Source organism: Varroa destructor, unplaced genomic scaffold (genome assembly GCF_002443255.2).
Source record: "Varroa destructor unplaced genomic scaffold, Vdes_3.0 BEIS01000002.1, whole genome shotgun sequence".
In the NCBI taxonomy this organism is placed as follows: domain Eukaryota; kingdom Metazoa; phylum Arthropoda; class Arachnida; order Mesostigmata; family Varroidae; genus Varroa; species Varroa destructor.
In genome coordinates, this window is record NW_019211455.1 from 1,218,810 (window position 1) to 1,243,169 (window position 24,360).

Consider the following 24,360-nt stretch of genomic DNA (forward strand, 5'->3'; position numbering starts at 1 on the left):
TTGAAGCATTTACTGCCACCACATCGATACTCGCTGTGCGTTGTTCCAATTATAATGTAGATAAAACGATTTATCACGAGACTAAACAATATTGGAGGGTTGTGGCAGAACGCAAGCAGCATCAACCTAAACAACATATGATCGTTCCTCTACAAGTACACTAAATGTCAGATATACTCATAGTTTATTACCAGAGCGAGCACCATATCGACTATAAAAAAAAAACATTGCTCCGACCTAATGGGACTTCGAGATATATGACGGCTGGGATGTCGCCAGTGAATGTATGACTTAGACAACCACATGGACAAACCGTGCATCATACAAGCATTTCGTTTGTCGAGTTGAGTAGATACAACGCCCATAACAGCCCTATCCTGCTTACACAGTCACAGCTTCTGATCTTGGATAACAAACTTTAGTGAAATATAGGTATCAGGTAGAATACACATCATATCATAAGGTTTTATACAATATTATCAAAAAACAAATTTCGATATTTTAAATAGCAAAAAGGCCGATTGAACTAAAGTATATTTACGCTGGATCTTACAGAAGGTGTTCAGCATCGAGTAATGTATGCACACTCAACACAAATACAGACAAAAAAAAATCCAAAACTTTATTCGCTTCCTACAGAAGAATAGATTCTTCCGAGGAACTGACGGTAAGCTTGCGAGAACGTATCAACAATCCAATACGTTTTTGATATAAAAAAAGATAAACGTAAGGCTTGTTTACGTAAGGAAGCTAACGGAAATCTAGATATAAGCTAAAAGTAACAAAGGAAAGACGTTTAAAAATCGCACAGTTGATTTTCCAGTGACTCCCGCACAAGCGACCCACACTGGGACTTTTAATAACAGCTTTACTTGGGTATTGACCTATCGGTGGCTTTCGGCTTTAACGTCCACATTTCTGTTACTAAACCCCTTTATAGATGAATCGGGTTTGTACTGTATTGAAACAGCTGAAGAAGCAACACGTTTTGTATCTCGGGCTTTTTTGTCATCTCACATAGACATATACAAAGCATGGAACATCCGAGAAGCACCTACCGAACTGTCTATCGCAGTCAGCCCCTATTAAGTTGCTTGCATATCATCTGATTATCGCATCAGTCACGTTGCTAGCATTCATATAATAAATGTTATAGCAAACAATGTTTGAAGAACGAAAACACACTGAGGATTGGGCAATTAAATGTCTATCGGCAATAAACCAGTCCTTACTGCTCTGAACTATCGAAATTTTATATATAGAGATAATTTAATTAGATATAATTAATGGCAGATGATTTTTTCGAAAGGTTGCAAAACCGGTAATTACCCCAAAACCGCACAAACTGCTAAAGCTGGCGTTAACTTAAAACTGGGGTTTTACATACTGTGGCCATTGGGTTTTTCTTTTTGCTATTCTATCTATTATTCTTTGAAAAAGTTTCCGATTTTTTTGATGCAGTAACATCAGTTCAGTAAATTTCACTTTAATTGTTGTCTGAAGTACTTCCAAATCGCTTAGAAGAATTAATATTGACGTGTAACCGTCTTATGGTATACGTTTATGCCATATAACGTATGGTATAAACCTGGAAAGCACCAGCCTTATTCTATATTGATGACATTAATCAACAAAGGCGACAACAGCGTAAAGCCGTTACATTAGAATGCGAAATATTTGGTTATATCACACTTCTGAAACAGAAACCTAGTTATATTTGTAATACTCCAGAAAAAAAACTGATTTATCGTTAATACTAAAAACCTATATGAGCCTTTCGACAGCACAGAGTTATTTAAAAACTACTACTGTAAGGACCCTGTGAGAGGCCCTATTGTATTTATTTTTCTACCTAGATTTTGTCTGAAAAAAAAAACTAATTTGATTACAAAAACAGGCGGAAGAGCTAAGTTTGCAAAAAAATTTTCGGACACCGCCATATATCTACATAGATAGGATATCCGTTTTTATCCCCTCTAACAATCTGCCTTTTCGCACAGAGGCTTCTGACGATGGCCACTCTTTTGAATTACGAAGTCGCCATTTCAAACAGGCGTACGCGTGGATGGGGACTGATCATTTGCCTCTATCAGGCTCACGTAACAAATGTCTTATTGCCATGCAACAAACATGGGACGAACAGTGCGCCTTAAATAGACTAGAACATTTTGTCCGCCGTACGACCTGATCAGGCTAAATGCTTTATACAATATGAAAAGTAGGCAGTTTTTTTTCTCAATTTAAGAGCAAACAGAGTAAACATGTACATATGTGAGACATCTTAGCTCTACTATGAAATACGATTTGTTTGATCGAATATGATATGAACTAGCTTTAGCTTTGCTCTGGCTATTTGACCAAGCTTGACTTAGCAATTTAAACATTTTACCTCGCAAAAAGTGGAAATAAAATGTCAAAATTGTTTAGACTAGTTTTAACAAATGACGCTGAGCTAAAACCCATTATCGTTAGCCTTATATATACAGATATATATATATATTAAAAAAGCACTGACATTTGTCGCCACTACCGGCTCTAAACTAAAGCCTCATTTGACAGCGTGGAAGACTAGAGAGTACCTCAGATCGTTGGATATTAGTATTGGGTGAGCCTATCATGAAGGTAAACCGAGTAAGAGGCAACAGCAAAAAAAGTTGGAGTAAGTTTAGTTGCAGTAATAATAAAAAAAATATGCAAAGATTACTTTAAATATTTACGTCATGACAACTTCCATGCGAAACTATGTTTATGTTACTTCAGTGATGGGTAAGGTAGACAAGGAAGATCACCTTCTGCGTGCAGCCTTAACTTGGACCTTGTATCTATGTTAAACATAATTCTGGTCTATCTATTTGTCAATCTCTTTCGTACCTTAAGAACTTCTCGACCACTATCAACTAAAAGCTGCTATAGCATTAGAACTATTCCATCGTTTTCTGCTGTCGGCCGTAATGTTCCTCATGTACTCGCATCCCTGTCGTGGGCATTTTTCGCGCGTGCGCAAATTCTATTCGAAAAAAACGTAAGAGATACACGTAATGAGCGCGAAAGCACAAATATATTTAAACTTCTGCCTTCTGTCTAGTACTCCGCAGATGTGTATGGAGATAAAAACCCTAAACTAATTGTTCTAACCAATTATTTCGTGCTAATGTTCATATCAGTGCTTTACAGAATTAATACTGGTCATCAGTGCAACTGAAAAAATGCACAGATCATATGTATTACTCGGGACATGGAAAATCTCAAAAACTTATAACAATTCAACCAATGCAGAGACACGTAGTCATGATACTATACAAAAACAGTATCGCAGACGACAATGAGGCTTAATTAAATTTACATTCAAATATCTATAGGTCGAGATGTACAAGTCCAAGCTGCTGGTAAAATGTTTAACCGAATGCGACATCGATAGAACTCATCGATGGGTTCCATTGAATTCCACTTTAAGTCCAACAACACAAAGCGAGCTCAATCATCGCGTGTTGCTGGTCGCCAGGGTAACAAGCCCTCGGCACTGCTGCGGTGCTCCGGTCGGCACTATTCGGAGCTCGTAGTCCAGAAAAAGCGCCTGCCTTAGGTTGTAGACACTCAGCTCTTTACAGCCGCGAGGGACTTCAGCTTGGAAGCTGAGTGAAGCTAGGGGCCAGGTTTGTCTGGTAATAGTGGTCTCTCGTCCCACTAAAAAAACTCAGGACTACTCAATCGACGAAACGAAAATAAAAGATGAGTGAGTTACGCATCATACTTCATAATAAGTGACTAATCGTTCCATTATGTGGTTCTTTGCTGCATGAGATTTGTACATGCAACGCGTTAGACAGTTTGTCGGAAATTGCTGTAGGTGTTATCCACAGCCGGAAGGTGCGGAAATATGTGAAAATAAAGTGCAAACAACAATAAGCACTTAGCTAGTGTGTATGTGAAAATGTAAAGGCGACATAACAATGGTGTGTGCATGTTGGGTGAATGAAGGCGTCTAGAGGAGACGATGCAAAAGCTGGAACAAGCCTATCATTGAATCCCATCAAAGTGGTCCTTAGTCTTCTTTCAAAAGTATTTTCCTAACATAGTAGCGAGATGTGCGCGTAAAGAAGTTACAGTGTGTGCACGTTTGCGAGTGACAATGAAATTCCATACGACGATCCATGGTGAGAATGTCACGATTGACGAGGGAGGAAAGTTTGCCTGTCGGCGAAGTTCGTTTTATGACGCTGTCGTGTTTTTTGCAAAGCCTCTGTCAGTGGGGACTCGCTATTCGCTGCTGCTGGCAAATACGGACGAATCTTGGAACGGTGGCCTTCGTCTGGGACTTACCACCAAGGATCCGGCCTCGATTCAGCCTGTACCGAAATTTACCTTTCCGGAGCTCGTTGGTTAGTTACGGGTTATTATAGATACAGGATACGTATTGGGAGAACATATCTATAATGTATTATATATAGGGTGTCGGCCAGTTTGTTTTTTCTTATACTTTAGAGCTGAAGGATTGCGGCGGTCTATTGCACGTATAAGTGGCTATCAGCCCGCTCGAAAAAAATCGAATATAATGTAATTATGAAATATATAAGAACCCTGGGTACGACGATAGCATAACAAGGATAGAGTAACGAAATACTATCCAACTGCCCTCTTAAACATGTGCGAAATAAAGTCATTACACAAAATACACAGAATAGTGTTTCAATTTATATAAGCGTATACGTGGATCCAGCTTAGATAAAACCACAAGCTTATGCACCGTTTTGTAAACATCTCGATTTTATTAAAGCAGACAGAAGTTACTTGGCTACTGATTTTGATTGAACTGAATATTTAATTGCTGGAAGGGGTGACATCCAAACGGTTTTCATAATAAATTACTGCTATATTAGGGATATCGAGGACGTTTATACGTAAGTGATATTATAAATGTGGGTTTTACTTTGCTGTATGTTTTTGACAATAGATTTTATTTGCGAATTAAAACTTATAATTTTTGCGTGGCTGTATGTTAGTAACAGCCTTGGCGGTTGTCGAGTTTAGGCACTGTAAATAGGTTAGCCCACATTTCACAGTTATGTTGTAATGATTGCGATGCTCGTTATAGACCACACAAAAACGTTTCCTTAGAAGTAAACCGAATATTAGAAACAAGATAACACGTTCGACCTGTAATCTTCATTGAAGTGTAACATATCGGCGCGATACTCCGCGCTGGTATACACCTTTTCTTCGAAAGACTTCCTTCACCAAGCGGCGCTTCGGCCCGGATAACTGTATTGTGAATAAGTAAGGCTCATATTGTCGAACAAGCCGACAGGCTTAATCTGCGTAACGCTAGATTTTTCAGGCGTAAGTATAAGAAAATTAAGCAGTCTAACTCTTTAGCTGATCTTCTACCGAAAGGGGGTGACGACTGGTTTATTCAATGGAAGCATACCCAGCCCCATTCACTACGATAATCAATCTAACTGCGCAAAGTATGTTTTTGTTATTCAGGAAAAAGGTGCTGTAGAAAAAGTATTCATATCCCAATCACTGGGTCTTTTTTTTAGAAAAATACCACTGGGCCTCTATGGTCAATTGATAGGAGGAACACAAAACAGAGAAGAAAAATTGTCATCGCTAGGTTCCTAGATGTCGAGATTCCTGTGGAGTCAATCACTATGGAGGTGCTTTGATAAGAATCATTGACTAATTTACACAAAAAAGGTCAATCGTAAAGCACTTGATTAATATATCAATGAACAGAACAATCGTAAGTGCAAACAAATTTTGTTTCACATAAAACACGTGTCTGTTATGCCACATAACGGGACCTCAACCGACGGATTCTTGACCTCTTTCGCCTGAGACGTAGCCGCTCAAGTTACTGCCCCTATACTCAAAACGTAAATACGAGAGGTCTTTCGAGAAAATGAGATTTCGGCCACCGAATCCCGAGACTTCCAGGGGGTGCAGAAACTTTAGTTCTATTCAATATGGTCGTGACGCTGAGCTTGTTTCGCACGGGGATCAAATTATAAGTAATTCCTGCTAGATGTAAAAAAGGAAATCCTAAGTCAGTAAAATAAAACTAGATCACGCTAAGTGCAAGGCACACTTGTATGGTCGCTACGGGCTACATTCGGAAGTCGATTGAGCCAACGCTCGGGTTCGTACTGGTACTGACGGAAGGGGTAGTAATCTCGCGACCACATTGTAAGCTAATACCTATATAGTACCAGCTATCAGGGGTCGTGTTCTAGATAAACGATGTTAATCTTTTCTAAATCTTAAAATTGTCCTGTCAAAAACTCCTGGACCGATCGTATCGAACGCAAGTCATAATGCAACTCGGTTGAGCCATGCAAAAGCTATATATGAAAAGCGTGCCATTTAGGCCTGACTGGGCCTTCGATAAAGCTTGACATCGTTGTCCAAATAAGTACTCAAGAAGGTATTGTGTTTCACAGTCTTTATCAGCTTACCTGTCTAAAACTTTTACCTCAGATGAAAAAATGCCACTAATCTCATAAAATAGATGCAGCACAAAAATCAAACATATCTTTCCCATCACTATTATATTATCGTTAGGAGATGTTATATACGTAGTAATTGTTGCTTATGAAGAATAGCGCATAACAAATTGCATGCATCAACAAATCTATGTTAGGGATAATTTCGAAAATGAAATGGCGCTGTCTCCTCATAGACCTGTACGATGCAAACCCGCTAAATTAGCTCTGTCTCAAGTAGTAAGACTCATCCGAATATGGCCGTGCGTTCGATGTAATTGCATTGAAATAATCGATTGAATCAATTCTGCCTCGCGGACTTATAAACGCCTATTTAAAACAAAAAGGCCAGCCGACCTTCGCGTTTTATACGAATATTTTCATGCAGCGTGAAGGTCGCTCTCATACTAGTGTTCCGTGCCAATGACCATTGGGCCAGATAACCTTCATATAGTTACAAAAATTGACACTTAAAAGAACACTATTAAAAAGTAGAATTGTTTTATGCTAAAACATTGCTACGGAGTTAGGACAATCCCGATTGTGAACTAGTTTTCAATACTGGCTAAAAATGTACTTTTAACGATACTACAGAGGTAAATAGCTCAATATATTCACAATGGAGATGGAACATATTGGACATGCTTTCTGTGTAACGTTTTTCTTAGGAGTAAAAAAACTACACGTGTTGATTTCTCTTTTCCAGTACAGGCCGTTTCAGAATATTGCCCTTTGCACATCTCTTCCAAGTTCACCACAGAGTATTGCTAGGATTACGCTAAATGACAGATAGTTGATCCTTCGCTAACTTCATACCTTATTCTTTCTATATAATTTCGAGGTGTAGTTATATTGGTTTTTGATTACAAGACCACGTCGAGTACTAAGCTGTGAGAGTGTTTAGCTGCATAACCGAACGACAGTTTTCAAGGACTTCCATGAAAATCAGTGGATATGCTTTGTTTTTCCATAGAGAAGCACGCCACGTTTTCGTTCGACGGGTGTTGCAACTTGTTTCGATCAGTGACGCTATGTATAAGTGTCTCTAACAGAAGCAGAATTTTTTTTCATTTCTCTTTCTGTAACGCCTACATAAATGTGTAGATGTTTAAAAGTTAATTCCTTAACTTCTATGCTCTAACTAAGCACATTATAGAGTACGAAGGCTATTTCTACAGAACGAATTTTTGAGATACCACGATTTCTTGACCTTTACTGAACATCTGTAGGTCAAATAGGGAACCGGCTCGCATCTGATTCAGTTATAAAATAACAGAAATTGCTTTGACAGTAGAACTATATATTTAAAAAAAAATCATTTTATTTCACAGCTGCCCCTTTTCACACAGATATTATATAGCAAAGTTTTAATCTGATTCAATTTGAAGTTCAGCGCATTACCTCTACAAAAATATGTTCCTTGGGAAAATACAGCTTGAAACTGAGACCTCAACCTTTATTCTACGAACATGGATGTCTCGAGATCGTCACTACAGATCCGATTAATGTTAGGCTTTTGTAGGCGTCGACTAATATGTGCAATAATTTGTAAAAAATAAGTAAGAGAAACTGGAAAGGGAGTCATGTGTGTCGTCAACGGATCATTTAATTCGCTTCTTGGGGAATTTAATGGTGGAAAGAACGACAGCGGTTTCACTGAATTTTCTTTACTACAAAGGGGTTTTGCGCAATTTATTATTTCTATACTGTCGTACAAAAAAGACCTAAAAAAGGTGATGAAAAAATATTGGAAAGAATTTCCACTCTAATAGATACATGTGAGGCAAGCATTACACATGAAAGTTCTTTACTCAAAGATTTCAGTTATTCTAATACGATATACTCTGCAGAGCTGGATTATTAATACGAACCTGATAACGAAGGCCTACAGAAGAGGATAAAATTTATGTAAACCTAGCTAGTCTAAGCGCTTAACGTGGTAAACCTAGCGTCATAGCAGTTCGTGGACGAGAATAAATATTTCCTGTAGAGCTATCTGTCTACGTGACCAAACAGAAAGACGCGAGTCTCCCAAGGCGTTAGTGTGTTCATGCTGTTATCGTTCTTAGTGGGCATTTAAACATTCGAGCTTCCTTGTAGAAATATATTTATATTGCATATAACGCACAATAGAGAAAAATGACGCGCAATAGAAAGACTTAGTTCTATATTCGTATACAGGCGTATTAGGGCCATTACAGCCAATGCAGTTAGGTTGAGTTTACCAGTTAAGAACAGACGCTGACACTGTTCAATTTTATTCTCGGTAGCTTTCCAGGCCATCGTATGTTTCACTATCCAATTAAGTTTTGTGTTTCGAAACCAACCGTGCGTTTCGCGATTTTTTAGGAATGTCCAAATCACTCAATAGCCGAAAGTTGCGGGCGCCCCAGATCGAGGATCGGTCAAAAACATATAACTATCATGCTAGACGCCGAACACTTTATTTCGGGATTTGACAACAGATTGGAAGCTCATTTGTAGTAGTCGGATATGAAAACGTGTTACTACGCCTGTGGGATGAATGGCGTACGTCATCTAATTGGTCAATCCATTGTCTATGTGAATTAAACTTGGTCTTCTACAATTTGCGGAGTATAATATTTTCATCCTTGTAGATATTTCACCAGTTGCTTAAAGCACGCTGATCCGACTTGTTCCCCTGAAAGCTCGTCCTCAAGATCCAAATGAATGAAACATACAATATCAATGGCCGCATCGGCTTTCATATAATCCGATTATCTGGTCAATCTGACGGTTTCTATAAAAGCAATATATCGTTTTATTGATGTACATATAAATAGCTACGCGAATACAAATATATATGTAGAAGCTCTGTTATAATATCTAATATTTGACCAAACCACGAGTTAATGTTAGTTAAACGAACTGGCAAGTCTGGTGTTTCTCTTGGAAAACCTTCATTTACGGCAGCCTATAAGTTATTTACATAATTTTGTACGTCGGCTGTTGTTTTCGCTGATAAGACATTTTTTTGCGCTTCCTGTTACAGGTCAAGAAGGTTTTTGGTTGGCTGCTTTGCCCGAGGAATTCTGCAAGACCCAGTCTCGTCTTACGTTCTACATCTCACTGACGGGAGAACTCGCTCTGTTCGCCAATAACGAGTATAAGGGCGTGTTGCTATCCGGCCTACCGGCTTCCGAAAGCCTCTACTGTTTCATTGACCTTTTCGGGATTAACACATCTGCCAGATTAATATCACATGGTTAGTAGTTATTCGACATTGATTATATCTGAAGGCTTAGCGACACTTCACTGACTAATTTGCTGTTCAGGCTAGAGGAGCTACAAGAGTAGCCTTCACTTAACAACTGTACACATTATCTGGCCGATTGAAAATCGATGGCATTGTACGGCTTTGTTTTGCCTCTACTATCTGTAAGTAAAGCAGTATGAATGATAAAACGACTACTGTTTACAGTACAACTTATTACCCCCTTCCACCCCCAACCAAAGTGACTAGCTAATTTTAACAAGCAGTGACCTTTTTACGAATACTAATAATGAGTAATGACAACTTCAATGTTAATATGGTCATGACACAAATTTTAACGAAAGTATTCAGTCCGCTTTTACTACCCGCATCTACATCATGTCTAATTAAGACCTACAGAAGCAGGCACATATTTTCTGGAAGTGCTATACAATTTTCGAAAATAGCCGCTTTCGAAATTGAAACATGTGAGTGATGTTCATCATGCTACACCAATATGCTGTTTCTTGATACCTACAGCGATTCCATTAGGCGGGCCCGACACGATTAATCCTTCATTAAACGACTGACCTTATTTCCCACAGTTTCGCACAGTCCATTCATCGGTCCTATTTAACGACTTAATATTTAATAACGCTTATCTGAACTTTCGTATGGACAATTAGCGTATGTTCAGCCTGGTACAAGCTCGTTCCTGCTTCCACTACCCGTCAACTTTGTATATATGTAGAATCGTATATAACTGAGCGTCCACTGAGTACTTTTTTAAAGGCCTCTGCAACGAGGGCGTTAGGCTCGAGCGCAAACATTAGCGCTATTTACTCTATAGGGTGAGAGTAGAGCCTTTGCGTGCCACTTTTTGTCCTCTTGTAAGCATCCTTCTGTATGAATATCGAGCATCTTTCGACCGAAATGAAAATCAATATAGCTTAGCTCATCAAGACTAGATAGATTGTGTTATCAAAAATGAAGCTGTAAACAGAGGGGTCAACGGCGAATATGGGGAAAACAATGAAACGTCCGATGTATAACGTCTATTATAAAATTATCTACTATAAAAGGTTTATTCATTCAACACGTTTGTGTTTTTATGACACAGCCTAGAGTATGTTGCCAATGCAGTCATGAATACTTGCATTTTATTATCTATTCATTCAATCATATCTATTATTCCATCTACGACATATGTTATAACATTTACCTGTCTACGAATACAGGCGCGAATGCATCCATACATACATGCTTAAACACACGGTACATGAAGTACCATGTATACTCATAAAAGCTGGACTCGAATGTGGAAACCTCATTTGGTTCTTCATTGAAGCTCTGATATTCCCCTCGAAGGACCAACACTGAATATAAATTCGGTATGCAACTGGATAGAAATAACTATTTTCCTTAATCAGGCACCATTTTGGCCTGTGATAACTTTAAAGAGTCAAACACCGAAAAAACTTCAATTTTAAAATGAATTTAGCCTCTCGGACTTAGCGTAGTGATAAAATTGCCATCAAATATTTTAGGCAAATAAGTCCACATGTTGCCAAAACAAATAGTTGACACAGAAGCGCAGAGGGCCGGCAGATAGTCATCAAATCCAAAAGATTTTTTACATACAACTGTTAAGATGTGTACGTTTTATTAAGTGATAAGTACGCCGAAAATGTTATTTGCATCTATTTATTTATTACAGCTGGTGGCACTCTAGTAGAGGTTCTAGCCCGAGGTCCCGATGCTCTTCGCGCATACAAACAAAGCTGTGCTGCAGGATGCGTACCTTTGCGTCGAATTCGACTATTCCTTGTGGGTCCACAGGGCAGCGGAAAATCCACTTTAAAAAAGGCCTTACTGGGAGAAATGGAATCGGAAGACTTCAAAACTCAAGGTCAGCTTGGAGAGCAGCAAAAACGGGTAAAGAAGTACAATTTTAAAATATGACCGTGGCAAAGAATCTATTGTAGACGCTTAGTTCTCTCTTCAGTGATTCACATCAGCTTACGATTTACGAGCTAAAACAGAATCGACTAGGAAATCACCCCAATCTGATTGACACCATTGTTATCAAACATTTAGAGGAGAAACTACATTGGACTCCATACGCTTAGTTACGCTGAGCATTACTTTATAAACTTCTATAATCAAGCTCAGCAATTTATATATAGCTTTTACTTGCAGGTACTGTCATTCAGATATCGAAACGATCTTGTATGGCAAACAGGATGCGAACACGGATACTGTGCAGCAGCTATATGTATAATCGTAAATTTTGTTCGTAAAGTTAGATATATCCAAGCTTAAGAACTCAATGAAAATCTTTACGAAGTAAAAAAACTCCGCATCAATTTTGAGTTACCGTGAACGTATGTGTTTCATTAGTGAACAATTTGGCTCTTTCCTTAACAGACAAACAGTTGATGTGAAATAACTTTTGCCGGAAACATCGGTGCTGAAATGGTGTTGACGTATGAAAATTGTTTGTTTATGGCTCTGTCAGTAGCAAAAATTTAAAGCATTAATTCTATGTATGGTTGTCAAAACGAGTTTTTGATTCAGACGAAATCACTGAGAATCTTACAATCTTCAGGTCACGGGCTTATTGTCAATATTCGATAGAACATGTACAGATAGGTAATCTATATTAGATTGACTGGCTTTCATAGTACCATTAACCTGCTCTTCTATGCGTCGATCTATCAAACTTGGCCTGGTCGTGTTGCGTGCACGCAAAATCCAACCCAACAAAAAATATCAAATAGTTTGATGGAAGGAATTGTTTCAGGTCTATATAAGCAAACATCTTGTTACTAAAAAAATGTCTTTGTTCGTAAGATCTGTATTTGTAATCATCAGAAAGTTGTAGCCGCTTTTTAATAAACTTTTTGTTAAACATTTTCGTGTTTCGCTCTTCAGTAACAACGGAGAAATAAGAAATAGCTGTTCTTGCAAAAACCGCGATCTCGCCGCTAAATACTGAAATGTCAATTCTGGAGCGTCGGCAAATGTGAATCATGCTTGGTCTAGACAATCGAGCTACTTTGAAGTCTCGAGCCTTGGTCCATGACTGTGTCCATCCGGATTACTTTAGCCGTCATAGTATAATAAACCTGCATAACACTCAGCCATAGGCGTGCCTATAATATTTGCTGCCCATCTGTTTTTAAGTTAACCGCTTACGGTGCAAATTTCAGACTGAATAAATGTATGGATTACGTTTTGAACAGTTTACAAATGATATTTTGATATACACAGGTAGACTTGTTGCTGCTATAGCTAAAGCTGTTATTAAAAAGAGAGTTATCAAAATGCACCGGCTTCTTTGTATCTTTCCAATCAATATATTTGTGAAATATGGATTGGCGATCACGCAAAAATAGCCTTCCTTCAAGCAATTTTTTTATCCCCATCAGTCTACACATGTCCATTGTTCGTATCCTGCTCAAGCCTTTGTAAAAACAGTATTTATAATAAAATCAATATAAATTTAAAGAAAAGCGATAGCCCAGGACTTGACTACCATACACCTCTATTCAGCTACTGCAACTAAAACGTGCAAGTAAAGATGCATAACCTTTCTTTATCTTTGTCTGTTTATTTATGCACACGATGTCGTGTCCTCTTGAACACCACCGATCAAGCAAAGGTCTTGCAGGTCATGAAAGAACTGTTGATAAAATAAATGATAACTGCTAATTACAGCTGATAACAGCTGCGGAGCTGGCTAAAGGTTTATAAGATAGTGCAAAAGGTGAGAACAGGCTACAGACATAGCAGCGATAAAGAGAATTTTTACACATATTCGTCACAAAAATAAAATCGTCGTTATTGCCCATTATTTCTAGTCGGCGGAATCGATGTTCGATTCGGTCGACTGTATCACAGCCGAGGAAGGCGATGGCACCTCATGGGTGCGACTGAAAGATGCATCGTACCCTCCAGATGCCTCCGGAGTATCTCAAAAAGAAGACCTAGAGAAGAGACTTGAAAACTTCATCACCGACGAACGGCTTGAGGAAGCCATTGCTCAAAACGTCGTACGAGAGCTAACTCTCTCCAAACGGAAAAAACAAACTGTGCAAGCTAAACAAGGTTAGCATGTCGGAGACGAAACGGAGAAGAGAGGACGATGAGTTACATATAGATGGTACTTATAAAGTTTGATATACCTAAGCATTTCTCAACGCAGATGATCTATGCTGTCCACAAATACGTATTTTGACACAGACAAAGGTAGGCCCGCATTTTCCAAAACCGGCTTTAATGATTTAATAATCTTGACCTTTATAAATATTTTCGATTTTTATAAGCGTTAAACATTGACACTGGAAAAAAAATTATAGATATATGTATCTATATTAGCCGTAAGCGGTTGTGTTCGCTCTTTCTTTTCTGGTCAGTATATAAATGTAAATATTGCTAAATTTAATCATGTGGTATATGTCGACATATACATATGTCTTTTAAATCAAATGTGTGTAATACAACTCAACTTTACTATCATTAGTCAAGATTTTTCCATTTTATTCTTCTAGGAGCTGTATCTCGAAGTTCGTTACGGGGCCTTCGGTTGAAACGCGCGGAGCCTGCCCCTCAATCATCTTCGTCCTTCACAGCAGACGCGAGTTCTGACAAAGAAGCTCCGGGCCGGATAACGGCTCGCGAGGACGCTAGAATCGTACAAGACTTGCCAGAAAACATCATGCGCCTAATAGATGGTTTGTTTCGATTTCACAACAAAATGTCTCTTATTATGCGTTTTGTGCCTAATTGAGGGAATACAAATCAGTGTAATAGCTCTTGGTATTTGTTATTAAAGACTAATCACCATTTATCAAATTGACTTGTGCCTTAAGCGCTAGCCTTATGATTTGCTGAGCACAGCGCGTTCTCGAACAGTGCAATATCACTCAGAAGTGATTAAATTTTTCTCAAAAGCAAAGTGCCTTAAAAAAAATGCGCCTGTTCAACGGAAATAAACACGGCGAACTAAACAAGTTCCTTATTGCAGTGCCTAATAAATGATGCGGCAGCGTTGTTCAAGCTTGCTCACTAAATGCACTTCTGTTGCCAGGTTTACTAAAAAGCGAGCCAAAACAAGAATGCAACAGTAAAGAAACCGATAGATCATCAGCAAAGAGCCCCATCTTTCAAAAGCCCGTAGCGCCTGTCAAGCTAACGGTGAATATCGTTGACATCAGTGGAGATCGCCACTTAGGACTCAATTCAGAGACATTCTTCACGCCGAACGGAATCTTTCTGCTCGTGTTCGACATCTCGAAAGAACTAGACAGCTCAATAGGCGATCAAATGTCGTTGGCTAGTCCGCAGGATAAGACCTATCTTGAGTGTATTCATGAAACACTGATGTCGATTCATCTCAGGGTTGCGCATACTGGCACCGAAATTCCAGAAGACGTCAAGTTGCTCGGTAAATTTTGCTAATAAAGAGCACCGTTTCGGCTTGCGTCATGAGTGGCTTCCACTGATAAGTTCAACCTGTTAGAATCGCATTGACGTTCATGAAGGATCGCTCATGAATGTCGATTCCACAAACAATGCCTTTGTACTAATCTACTTATCTCATTGAATTGATTTGTGATTGATTGATTAACCATTCATTTATTGATAAATCAGTCAATTTATCAACTCAGTTAAAGTTATTCGTCAGTAGGAGATTGGTAGTTCCGAGTCATTTGTAGGTAAAAGCTCAGTCTTTACTGTAATCATTAGGCGAGGACTCGGACATCAGCGGACTACAACCACCAGTAGTGCTCGTTGGGACTCATATCGCTGCCCTACATTCGGAACGAGACAAGCGCCTTAATATGATCTCAGAAAAGTTTCAACGTATTCGGGATTCATTGAAGGGAAAACAATTCGCAGCTCACGTAGTTCAGATGTATTTCTCTCTTGAGCTCGTCGATCAGAGGTACACACTCACATGCACCAATCGAACAAAACCCTATAGCTTAAATATTGAGGGAATCTTTTACTATATGTGTAGAATTGTATGTGTAAAGTATGTTTTTCTGGAAACCAGTACCTAGCTTACAAGAAACAGTTAATATATTAAATGTATTTAAATAATTTTCAAAAATGAAATCTGGCACCTATCAGGGAAGTTCAGAGGCTCAAAAATGTAATATATGCTTTCAAGTACCAGATGATTCTCTTCTTTGCCACAACGGCCAGACGGCCAAACTCTTTAGGGCTTTCAAGTACAAAATAGGTCTCTTCCTTGCCATAATGTCGAGACGGTCAAACTCATTGAGGCTTTCAAGCACCAGATGATTCTTTTCTTTGCCACAACGGCCAGACGGCTAAACTCGCTGGGGTTTTTATGTACCAAATAGCTCTCCTCTCTTCCGCAAAATCCAGACGGCCAAACCCTTTACAGTTTTCAAGTACCAGATGACTATCTTCTTTGCCACAACGGACAGACGGCCGAACTCGTTATGGCTTCTAAGTACAAAATAGGTCTCTTTCCTGCCATAATGTCGAAACTGTCAAACTCGTTGAGGCTTTCAAGCACCAGATGATTCTCTTCTTTGCCACGACGGCCAGGCGGTTAAACTCACAGTACCAAATGGCTGTCCGCCCTGCCACAATACAAAGGCCGCACTTGTTGGGGCTTACAAAATCGCAGGTAACCTGAAAAAGAAGTTAATTTAAAGAAATAAAAAAAAGTAACAAGAAACGAACAGGTACTATAAATTTCTGGTATATAATCTGACCGGACTGTACCAGCTTGGTCCGTTTAATGTCCCAAAGGGATAAATCAATTATGGTTCAAAATGTGCCGCTTTGTACTTGTATCTCTATAGAGACTATACAGGTCATGGAATCAAGTACATTTCCATTATAATTTAAACCCATAAGGACAGCTGTAGGCATAGTTTCCTGTCTGTTTACTGTCAAACAAACCATGAGAGTCTTTATGCGCTCGAATTAATCTATTTCATATTTCAAGGTTTCATACATAACAAAGGCCTAGAGACATCTTACTGCAAAAGGACAAATACCCAATAATGACCAACACTCTAATCTCAATGATACCATTAATAGCTAGAATATTATCCGACATTATTATGAGGTGCAAACAAGTGTATGAACGTTACAAATATTTCTTCAGATCATTAAGAAATATTTATGATTTTGGGAAACTAATTAGTATATCAATAGTTTATTAGTACAACCTCTTTACACTAGTTAATATCCTGGAAACACTAAGATGCTACCAAATCAAAGAAGGTCTACCGATGATCAGGCTTTATCTGACTGTTAGCAGCCAAAAAAAAACTAAACTCCTATGGACCCGTTGAACGCTTGCAGTGCCGAAGAAGATTCAAGTATTGATGAGCTGCGATCTAAGCTTGAACGAATAGCTCTTCGCTCCGGAGCTCTTGATGTGGACATACCGTTAAAATGGCTACAATTCGAAAGACTTATCGGTCGATTAGTACAAGAACAAGATTCGTTTTTTGCCGGATTCTATCAGCTCGAAGAGATGGCTCGCCAGGTCGGCCTGGAACACGGTCAAGAGTTTCGATCATTGGTGCACTTTCTTCACCAGCAGGGGAAGCTTTTCTGCTTTGGTTGCCTTCACTCCTTTCAGCTGGACTCGCAGTGGGACGGGGTCATTATCTTACGACCCAATTGGTTTATCCTACGCTGCATTGAGCTATTCAATGTGAGATGATACATTTTGATAAAGTTTTTTTATGATAATTAAAGTGTGGGATAAATCACATCAAACTTTATGATTTCTGCTATGTTCATAGGTACAAACAGTTTCAGCCTTATCGTCGCTTAAACCTTTGCCAAGTCCAATACGAACTATGAGATATCTAGACAAAGATGCCTACAGAGCAGCTTAGTGGCACGAAACTTATATCTAATTTTCCTACACGTCGTCATATGAGTAAAGTGTATTTTCGATTGACCGTGTTCTGTTTTTTTTTTCGATTACAGACATCCAATAAAAACGCTTTGATGAAACTGAGCAAGTCCTATTTAACCGAGCAGGTCTGGCCGAAGCTGGACGACCAAGCAGGCACCCTGGTGTCAATATTAGATGCATTGGATATTTTAGTCGAGAGCTATTACGAACCTCAGCTACGACGGACTTATACCGAGCAGAACGAACGCTGTCTGGCGGTCTTTCCTTGGGTAGCTCTCAGGCCCATAACGCCGCTCAGGTAAAATTAGTCCAGTTATCATTTTGATGAACAGTTTCACATTCCCACAGAAAAGTCTCATAATAGGCAGGCGACAACATTTAGCTTATCCATAGCCTTTTTCCCTAAAAAAGTCTATAACTTAAAGAATTGACAACTTACTGATGATTTTACTGACGATAGTGATCAACTTGCAATACATTTACCAAAAGTGTCACTTTAACGTATATTGGATAATGGAGATATTATAATATTTTTTTGAGAACTTTTTCAACGGAAGCTTTGGATCCACATGCTTGAACTATATCTATGAGTTAATCGTTGTTGCCACGATTTGCTTCATGTTGGCCGCTGACTAAACTCGACTATAAAACGTATCTCTAAAATGCTTTTTTCTTATACATGATGTAATAATGTTCCGGTAGTAAGTCGGACGGTAGCAAGGCTGCTGCGTTAGGCCAATCTTGAATCAGTGACATGTTCGGATATGTATATCTGGGCAAAAATATGCTTACTGGACTTTCTAATAAAGAATTTATCTTCAATAAAGAGCCATAGTAAGAAACATACTAATAATGCCAGAAAGACACGCATCTTAAAGTCGTACGGCGACAAGGCCAAAGGCACGTCTCCCATGGCTTCCATAATAGCTGCCAAGAGACTCGAGAACCAATGGCTGTTAGGCACTCTAGTCACCTGAGAATCAGTAAAGGTATGTAGCAATGCAAACGATGTATTATTATATGCGTTCCTGTTGGCTTTAGCGAAGAAATTGGCGAGATGTGTCTGCATATGTGTCCTAATTATGACGTTCACCAGGTTTCAGAACCAGTGTTCGCTAGATACGATGGTGTTTTTTGTTGACGTGGGTATCGCACTGACAGAAAGCGTGTACCATCGGTTCGCGTGCCGGCTGCTCAGATGGACCGACTGGCGCGAATGCGACATCTATAAGAATTCGCTTGTGATCCCACTCGACGCTGACCATACATTACTAGTTCGGGCTACACAGAATAACCGCTTCATTCAAATTATGGTGCGTTTTTTAGCGCATAGAAAAAACACAGGAAATGTCATTTAAATTTTGAACGCAGCTGCTGTAATCTAACTAACCAGGATCGGGAATCACATCATTGTGGAAGATTTCCCGTTGCCTAGAATAGAGCTCGGAGAGCAAAAAATAAATATAAAAAATACGTTTTTAATCTTCTCCCTTTTCTTTGCGAAGGAATGCTTCTTTGAAGCAGGTCGATTCACGCGATTTTTTCCAGTCTGTTCAAATCACATTCTATCAGAGTTTTTGGCATACAAACAACCACAGTAGGTTACTCTAGGTAGCTGCAGGCAAGCTAGGCCAATGACAGATCTCAAGTATCGTGCTAAGGCAACAAGAAAATTACGTATGCTTAATATTATTGCATGAAGTCACAGAGTTTCAGTAGTGATAGAAGAACAGCGCCTAAATTAAAAAAGAATCAAAATAATGAAAAACACATTTTAGGTACCACAAATATGTTATATGAACCACACACCATGCACACGTCAGTAATATGGCGTTTTGCACAATATTGTACCAGCGACTATCTTACTATTAGGTAGCCAGTTAAGCGTGTTACGATTGTGATTTACATGACCAAATTTCCGGGTGAAAGATTCAGCAAGCTCTAATTTTTGCTATGTAATGCGATAATACACATGCACAATATGCAATTTTAGGGAAAAACAAGGAAGGAAAATGTTTTGCGGGAAAATAAAATAAGGAAATCGACAAACTAACTTGCTCAACGTTTCAAGCGAACATTTTTTCATCAACTTTAGAGCATACGTAACCCTAGGAGTTAGAAAGTTAAGAATTACACTACACCTTGTCAGTACAACTACAACGTCAGCGCATGATTCACTTAGGTCCAACGTGTGCAACGTGGTCGTGAAAATTGGCTAGCGTCGTCACCGCCACAGCCGTCAATCTGTGAAAAAGTTCGCCATCTAGTCCAAGCAGAATTGGAATCTCTACGCCAGTCTTGGTACACTCGATTAGCTTTCGAGCTGGCCGTGGCATGCCCATGCGACGGCGCTGCTTGTGCCTTGCATGGCCTTCGACCGTGCAGAAGCTGCCTACATCTTCTCCCACTAGATGACTGTTTGGCGAAGAAAGTGGTCTACTGCGATTTCAGGTACGCTCTAACATGGACGGTCGACTCTGCCACCCAGAAATACACTGCTATAAATGTTCCATACTATAGGAAGCTTGCAAACGATTATATTTTATCCTCGGAGTTGATACAAGTCTTTTAGCCAATCCCGAACTTCAATGCTGCTCACACTTATCACATCTATCTGTGTCATTTCAACGCACGCGGAATAGACGCGTTGAAACGGAGTTCATCCGGGATCATTTTCCGCATTCAGTTATCCATGGGATGGCTGTTGGGGCCGCTGGGGGTGCGGCAAGTGGTCGCCGAAATTCGTTTGGATTCGCCTGGCCGCAATCGCAGCTGACGCTCAACGCAGATTCACTTTGGGATGAACCAGAATGGACAAAGGAAGCTGCCAGGCTAATAGGATCTGATTGGGTTGCACTTGCTAAAAGACTCGGTTAGTAGTTCACTATAAAAGCCGGCATAGGTACAGAAAACGTATCATCATTTACCTGGTGGTATCTACAAAGTCGAATTCGCTTTTTTTTTTTTATAAATAATAATAAAAAAACGATGATTGTGTTTATAGTTAAACTGGGACGGTTACCTTGAAGCATAACGCCGGTCCTTTTTAGAAATGCGTAATACCACTAGTTTACTTCCCAAGACTGTACGTTGTATTGTAGATATTTCGCTGTTCGCGACCAACGCGTTCATCAGAAATGTGTCGTTTATGAGCTCGCAATGAAAACCTTTAACAAGGCGAATCGTTTACAGCTCCATGGAAGAGTATAGCGTGTACCGTGCCGAAAACCTTCAATCCGAAAAAGTCGCTGCACGAATTTCCACGCAATTACCTTTTCTCTACTCAGAGTTATTAAAATAAGATTTATTAATTTTTGTTTCATTAAACTATACTAAATGCGATACGTTGGGTTTATAAGCAAACACTCTGGCTAATTTCAGTCCTTTCTATAATTTGGACATATCTGAGTAGATAGTAGTCTTTTGATTTGAGCCAGCTTGAGATTTTGTTTCTGGCCTTGTTTCCTAGGAAATCAATACATCTGTACTAAGCTTAAAAAATTATATCTGAAGAAGATAACGGGAAACTTTTTTTTACTAGCGGCAACAACTTACAAACCAACCGGGTCAGTATAGATGCTGTACCGTACGCTATCACTTTAAATTTTAAGTTAAAATGGTATTTCTCCTATTTTAGGGTATACTGATCGAGAGTTGAGTCGATTCTCAGAGGAACCGGCAGCAGGTCTGGCCTTACTACGTGACTGGAGAGAATCAAACGGAGCTACAATGTATTCGACTGACGTTCTAGTATCGTGTCTTCAACAGATGGAACGAGAGGATATTGCGCGCCTCATCCAATCAGATGAGGCACCCCTGCCCGTCGTGTTTATTAGCTACCAATGGCATTCGCAGGTAAAAAACATAATAATTATAATATCAATGGTAATACAATTGTAAAATAAATTGAATTTTGGACCCCATGGATTTTTAGCCTCCATCGAACGGCCTATAAGATATCTAGTTTTTCATTCTCTAGAACTACAGCCTTATAAGAATTGCTGTTTCATTAATTAACTTTGGCGGTGATATCATTTCTACGAGCAAACATTTCCTTACTGTTCACGAATGTATACATCTGCTGCGCTTGTATCTTATTGTCATTTTGTAGGAAGCTGTGCTGAGTATACGGCAAAGACTAGAAGCGGCTGGGCTCCCATGTTGGATGGATGTGGGCCAGCTTGGGGCGGGCGATTCTCTTTATGGCAAAATCTACGAGGGCATCTTGCGTTGCAAGCTTGTGCTCTGTTGCTTAACAGCTAGGTATAGCCATTTTATACTGAATAGCTAAAATCAATGACCGTATTGCGTCCTCTAAGGTCTTAATTAATTGATTGGTCATTAATTGATGTTTTCTGAACGAAAGAATTTTCGCCAAAACACTGTATGACCCTTGTTAAGCAGATGAAAATTACCGTTTACAGATATGCCGCGTCCGCTAACTGTGCCAGAGAACTCTCGTTAGCAGATGTTTTACGTAAACCGATTGTGCCTGTAATGGTGGAACCGACACCGTGGCCGCCTCCAGGTCCTATAGCTGTTATTCTCTCGTCGCTGGTATATATTGATCTTTGCGGAGTAGGTAAGTAAACGCAGACCAATTGTACACTAACTGAAATGGACGGTCTTAACTTGTCCAGTTTTGTAATGCTGTCTTGCATTAGTAAGGTGTCCGTACTGTTGCTTACTATGATAGCTTCTAAAAAACTATCATTTGAAAATAAATTTCTGATTGGAACAGCAACAGAGTGTTGACAACAACTTTCCAACATTTTGTGTGATTGCTGACTTCGCTTAAAGGTGGCCATGGTGGATATGGGCGAGATGCCGACTGGAATTCTCGCTGTCAGGATATTATCGAGAGGGCCAACATGCTAATCCATTCAGCTCCATTAGCGCCTGGTCCACATTTGCCCGGAGCTCCTAATAGGAGGCACCAGCTAACTTCAGAGGCTACAGGAGGACCTGTTCCGGCAGTGGCCCAGGCCCATGCAGTGCACGCCGGTTCACCGAAATCACACGGAAGTGCTTCGGACTTGCGGCTTCGACCACGCATGAGCGATGCCAGACGGTAGGCTATGAGGAATTTATATCAATCATATATATCTAACTTCCAATTTCCTCCATGTTTATTTCGAATACAATGCAAGTTAATTTATATTTACAAATAAACCTAGCTTGAGGCACTAGACAACAGAAAAACATTTTCCATCCCTTCCCCGCTGCAGGCTGAAATCAATTCTATAAGCCTTACCACGCATGAGTACATATGCTTGATTAAAGCTTGTTGTACTGAATTGTTACTGAACTCGCACCTTTGGGTTTTGCAGCGATTCCGCGTCAACGGTTGGAGGTACGTTTACGCCTCCGCCTGCGGGGGTTTTGAACGAAACGGGTGAACGACTGAGCTCAGCATCGTTATCTCTGGGTAATCCTTCGCCGACGCTGAATATGAGCAGGCCAGGTACATCTGGCCTGCACGGACCAGGAGACGGGTCGGCGCAGGTCGTCTCAGGGAGGATTCTTCGGTGTACCGTATGTGTGGTACTTTAGACGCACTGGCGCATTTTGATAATGGGTGCTTGTTAATCCGCTTTTATCCACGAGTGAAGAAGCAAACAAAAACAAGAGCACTATTATTCTATCAGTTCTTGCTGTATCAATCCTATTCGTTAAAGTCACACCGGAGTACAAATGATAACACACTGAAAACCCCATTGCGCTTCTTAAGTTTAGTCGCGTGAAGTGCTATAGATACTAAAGCAAAAAAATTTATTCAAATAGATTTATATCAAATGTATCGCCACCTACACATCTTGCTTTTACTTTTTTGACAGACACTTCTGAAATTTTATTAGAATTTCCTGCAGCTACAAGCGGGTTAGAACTCGTGAAGCTATAAACTAAACTACTAATAAATTTTTCGCCTTAAAAATTGTTAGGAAGAGGCGTATTTGATACGAATGATGTCAGTTCAGTTGAATCGACGGTAGAACACGGTAAGGGTTATCTTTATAGAGTACCGTACCAATATAACTATTAGCAAGCGAAAGGTAAAATATCGCAGATTGATCGTATGGTTAATTTGACCATATCAGTCATGTCTGCTTATACGTTGTACATAATTACAAATAATTTTTATGCAGTTGTACCATTATAGATAGGAGAAAAATTTTTTCGTATGACTTCATCATAACTGCAACAAAATGGAAGCATGTAGAGCCTTTCTTATACTGTATATGTATGTATCGGTACTTATATTAATTATGTATCATAATTGTTATTAAATATAGATAATAGCGGTACGTATGACGTCACGCAATTTTCAAAACGCGATCCTCAATAGCCTTGTGATTTTCCTTATAAAAATTCAGTCCACAGATTATTACTCCTCTAACCCTTCTCGGACATGCACTAATGTCGGACTCATTCGCTTTACTTATGCCGTTTACTGAATAACTTTCATTTCCTGGCCTTCCTGCACACTCACTGAATCTACAAATTTCTAAGATGAATCTATACACGAAACGTGTATCTCACTCTATTTAATAGAGGGAAAGAAACAGAGTTAAAAAAGAGGAAGAAAATGCTACCTGATCCTCTGCTGCCGTTAACCACGAGGATCGCGGACATGGACTTACGTGGCTAGAAAGCGAAAATAAATCTGAAAGTTGTTGTTCTTTTTTAGATACCACGTTTTCCTTCAACTTTGCAAATCATACAAACTGTAATCAAGTTTACGC

At 39.4% G+C, this 24,360-nt stretch overlaps 1 protein-coding gene and 1 long non-coding RNA gene across 6 annotated transcripts; one reads left to right on the forward strand and one right to left on the reverse strand.

Moving 5' to 3' along the window:
- Window positions 1-2,880: 2,880 nt before the first annotated feature.
- Window positions 2,881-24,304, forward strand: LOC111244995 (uncharacterized). 4 transcript variants are annotated; one of them, XM_022792671.2, is made up of 17 exons: window positions 2,888-4,379; window positions 9,496-9,708; window positions 11,414-11,631; window positions 13,560-13,806; window positions 14,250-14,432; window positions 14,789-15,145; window positions 15,448-15,646; window positions 17,050-17,407; window positions 17,689-17,915; window positions 18,714-18,930; window positions 19,800-20,068; window positions 20,260-20,489; window positions 21,255-21,472; window positions 21,729-21,880; window positions 22,042-22,199; window positions 22,418-22,688; window positions 22,948-24,304. In XM_022792671.2, the coding sequence occupies exons 1-17, from the start codon at window positions 4,130-4,132 to the stop codon at window positions 23,168-23,170; spliced, it is 3,990 nt and encodes a 1,329-aa protein (XP_022648406.1). In that variant the 5' UTR covers window positions 2,888-4,129; the 3' UTR covers window positions 23,171-24,304. The 4 variants fall into 4 exon arrangements, with proteins under 4 accessions (XP_086834906.1, XP_022648406.1, XP_086834904.1 ...); XM_086978778.1 differs by lacking the exon at window positions 14,789-15,145 and having other exon boundaries at window positions 2,889-4,379; XM_086978779.1 differs by lacking the exons at window positions 2,888-4,379; window positions 9,496-9,708 and adding an exon at window positions 9,744-9,881.
- Window positions 15,417-23,056, reverse strand: LOC111244997 (uncharacterized). Of its 2 annotated transcripts, XR_015320073.1 has the most exons (4): window positions 22,933-23,056; window positions 20,640-20,896; window positions 15,878-16,368; window positions 15,417-15,512 (listed from the first exon to the last, which is right to left on the reverse strand). It is a non-coding gene; the product is annotated as an uncharacterized LOC111244997 (long non-coding RNA). The 2 variants fall into 2 exon arrangements; XR_002671161.2 differs by lacking the exon at window positions 15,417-15,512 and having other exon boundaries at window positions 15,619-16,368.
- Window positions 24,305-24,360: the final 56 nt, after the last annotated feature.

Bases quoted from the DNA above. Each gene is read 5' to 3' on its own strand.
- LOC111244995 (XM_022792671.2), top strand. From the start codon at position 4,130: ATGAAATTCCATACGACGATCCATGGTGAGAATGTCACGATTGACGAG. The intron at 20,069-20,259 runs GTACGCTCTAAC...CACGCGGAATAG, and splicing joins GTGGTCTACTGCGATTTCAG to ACGCGTTGAAACGGAGTTCA. The intron at 20,490-21,254 runs GTTAGTAGTTCA...CTCCTATTTTAG, and splicing joins TGCACTTGCTAAAAGACTCG to GGTATACTGATCGAGAGTTG.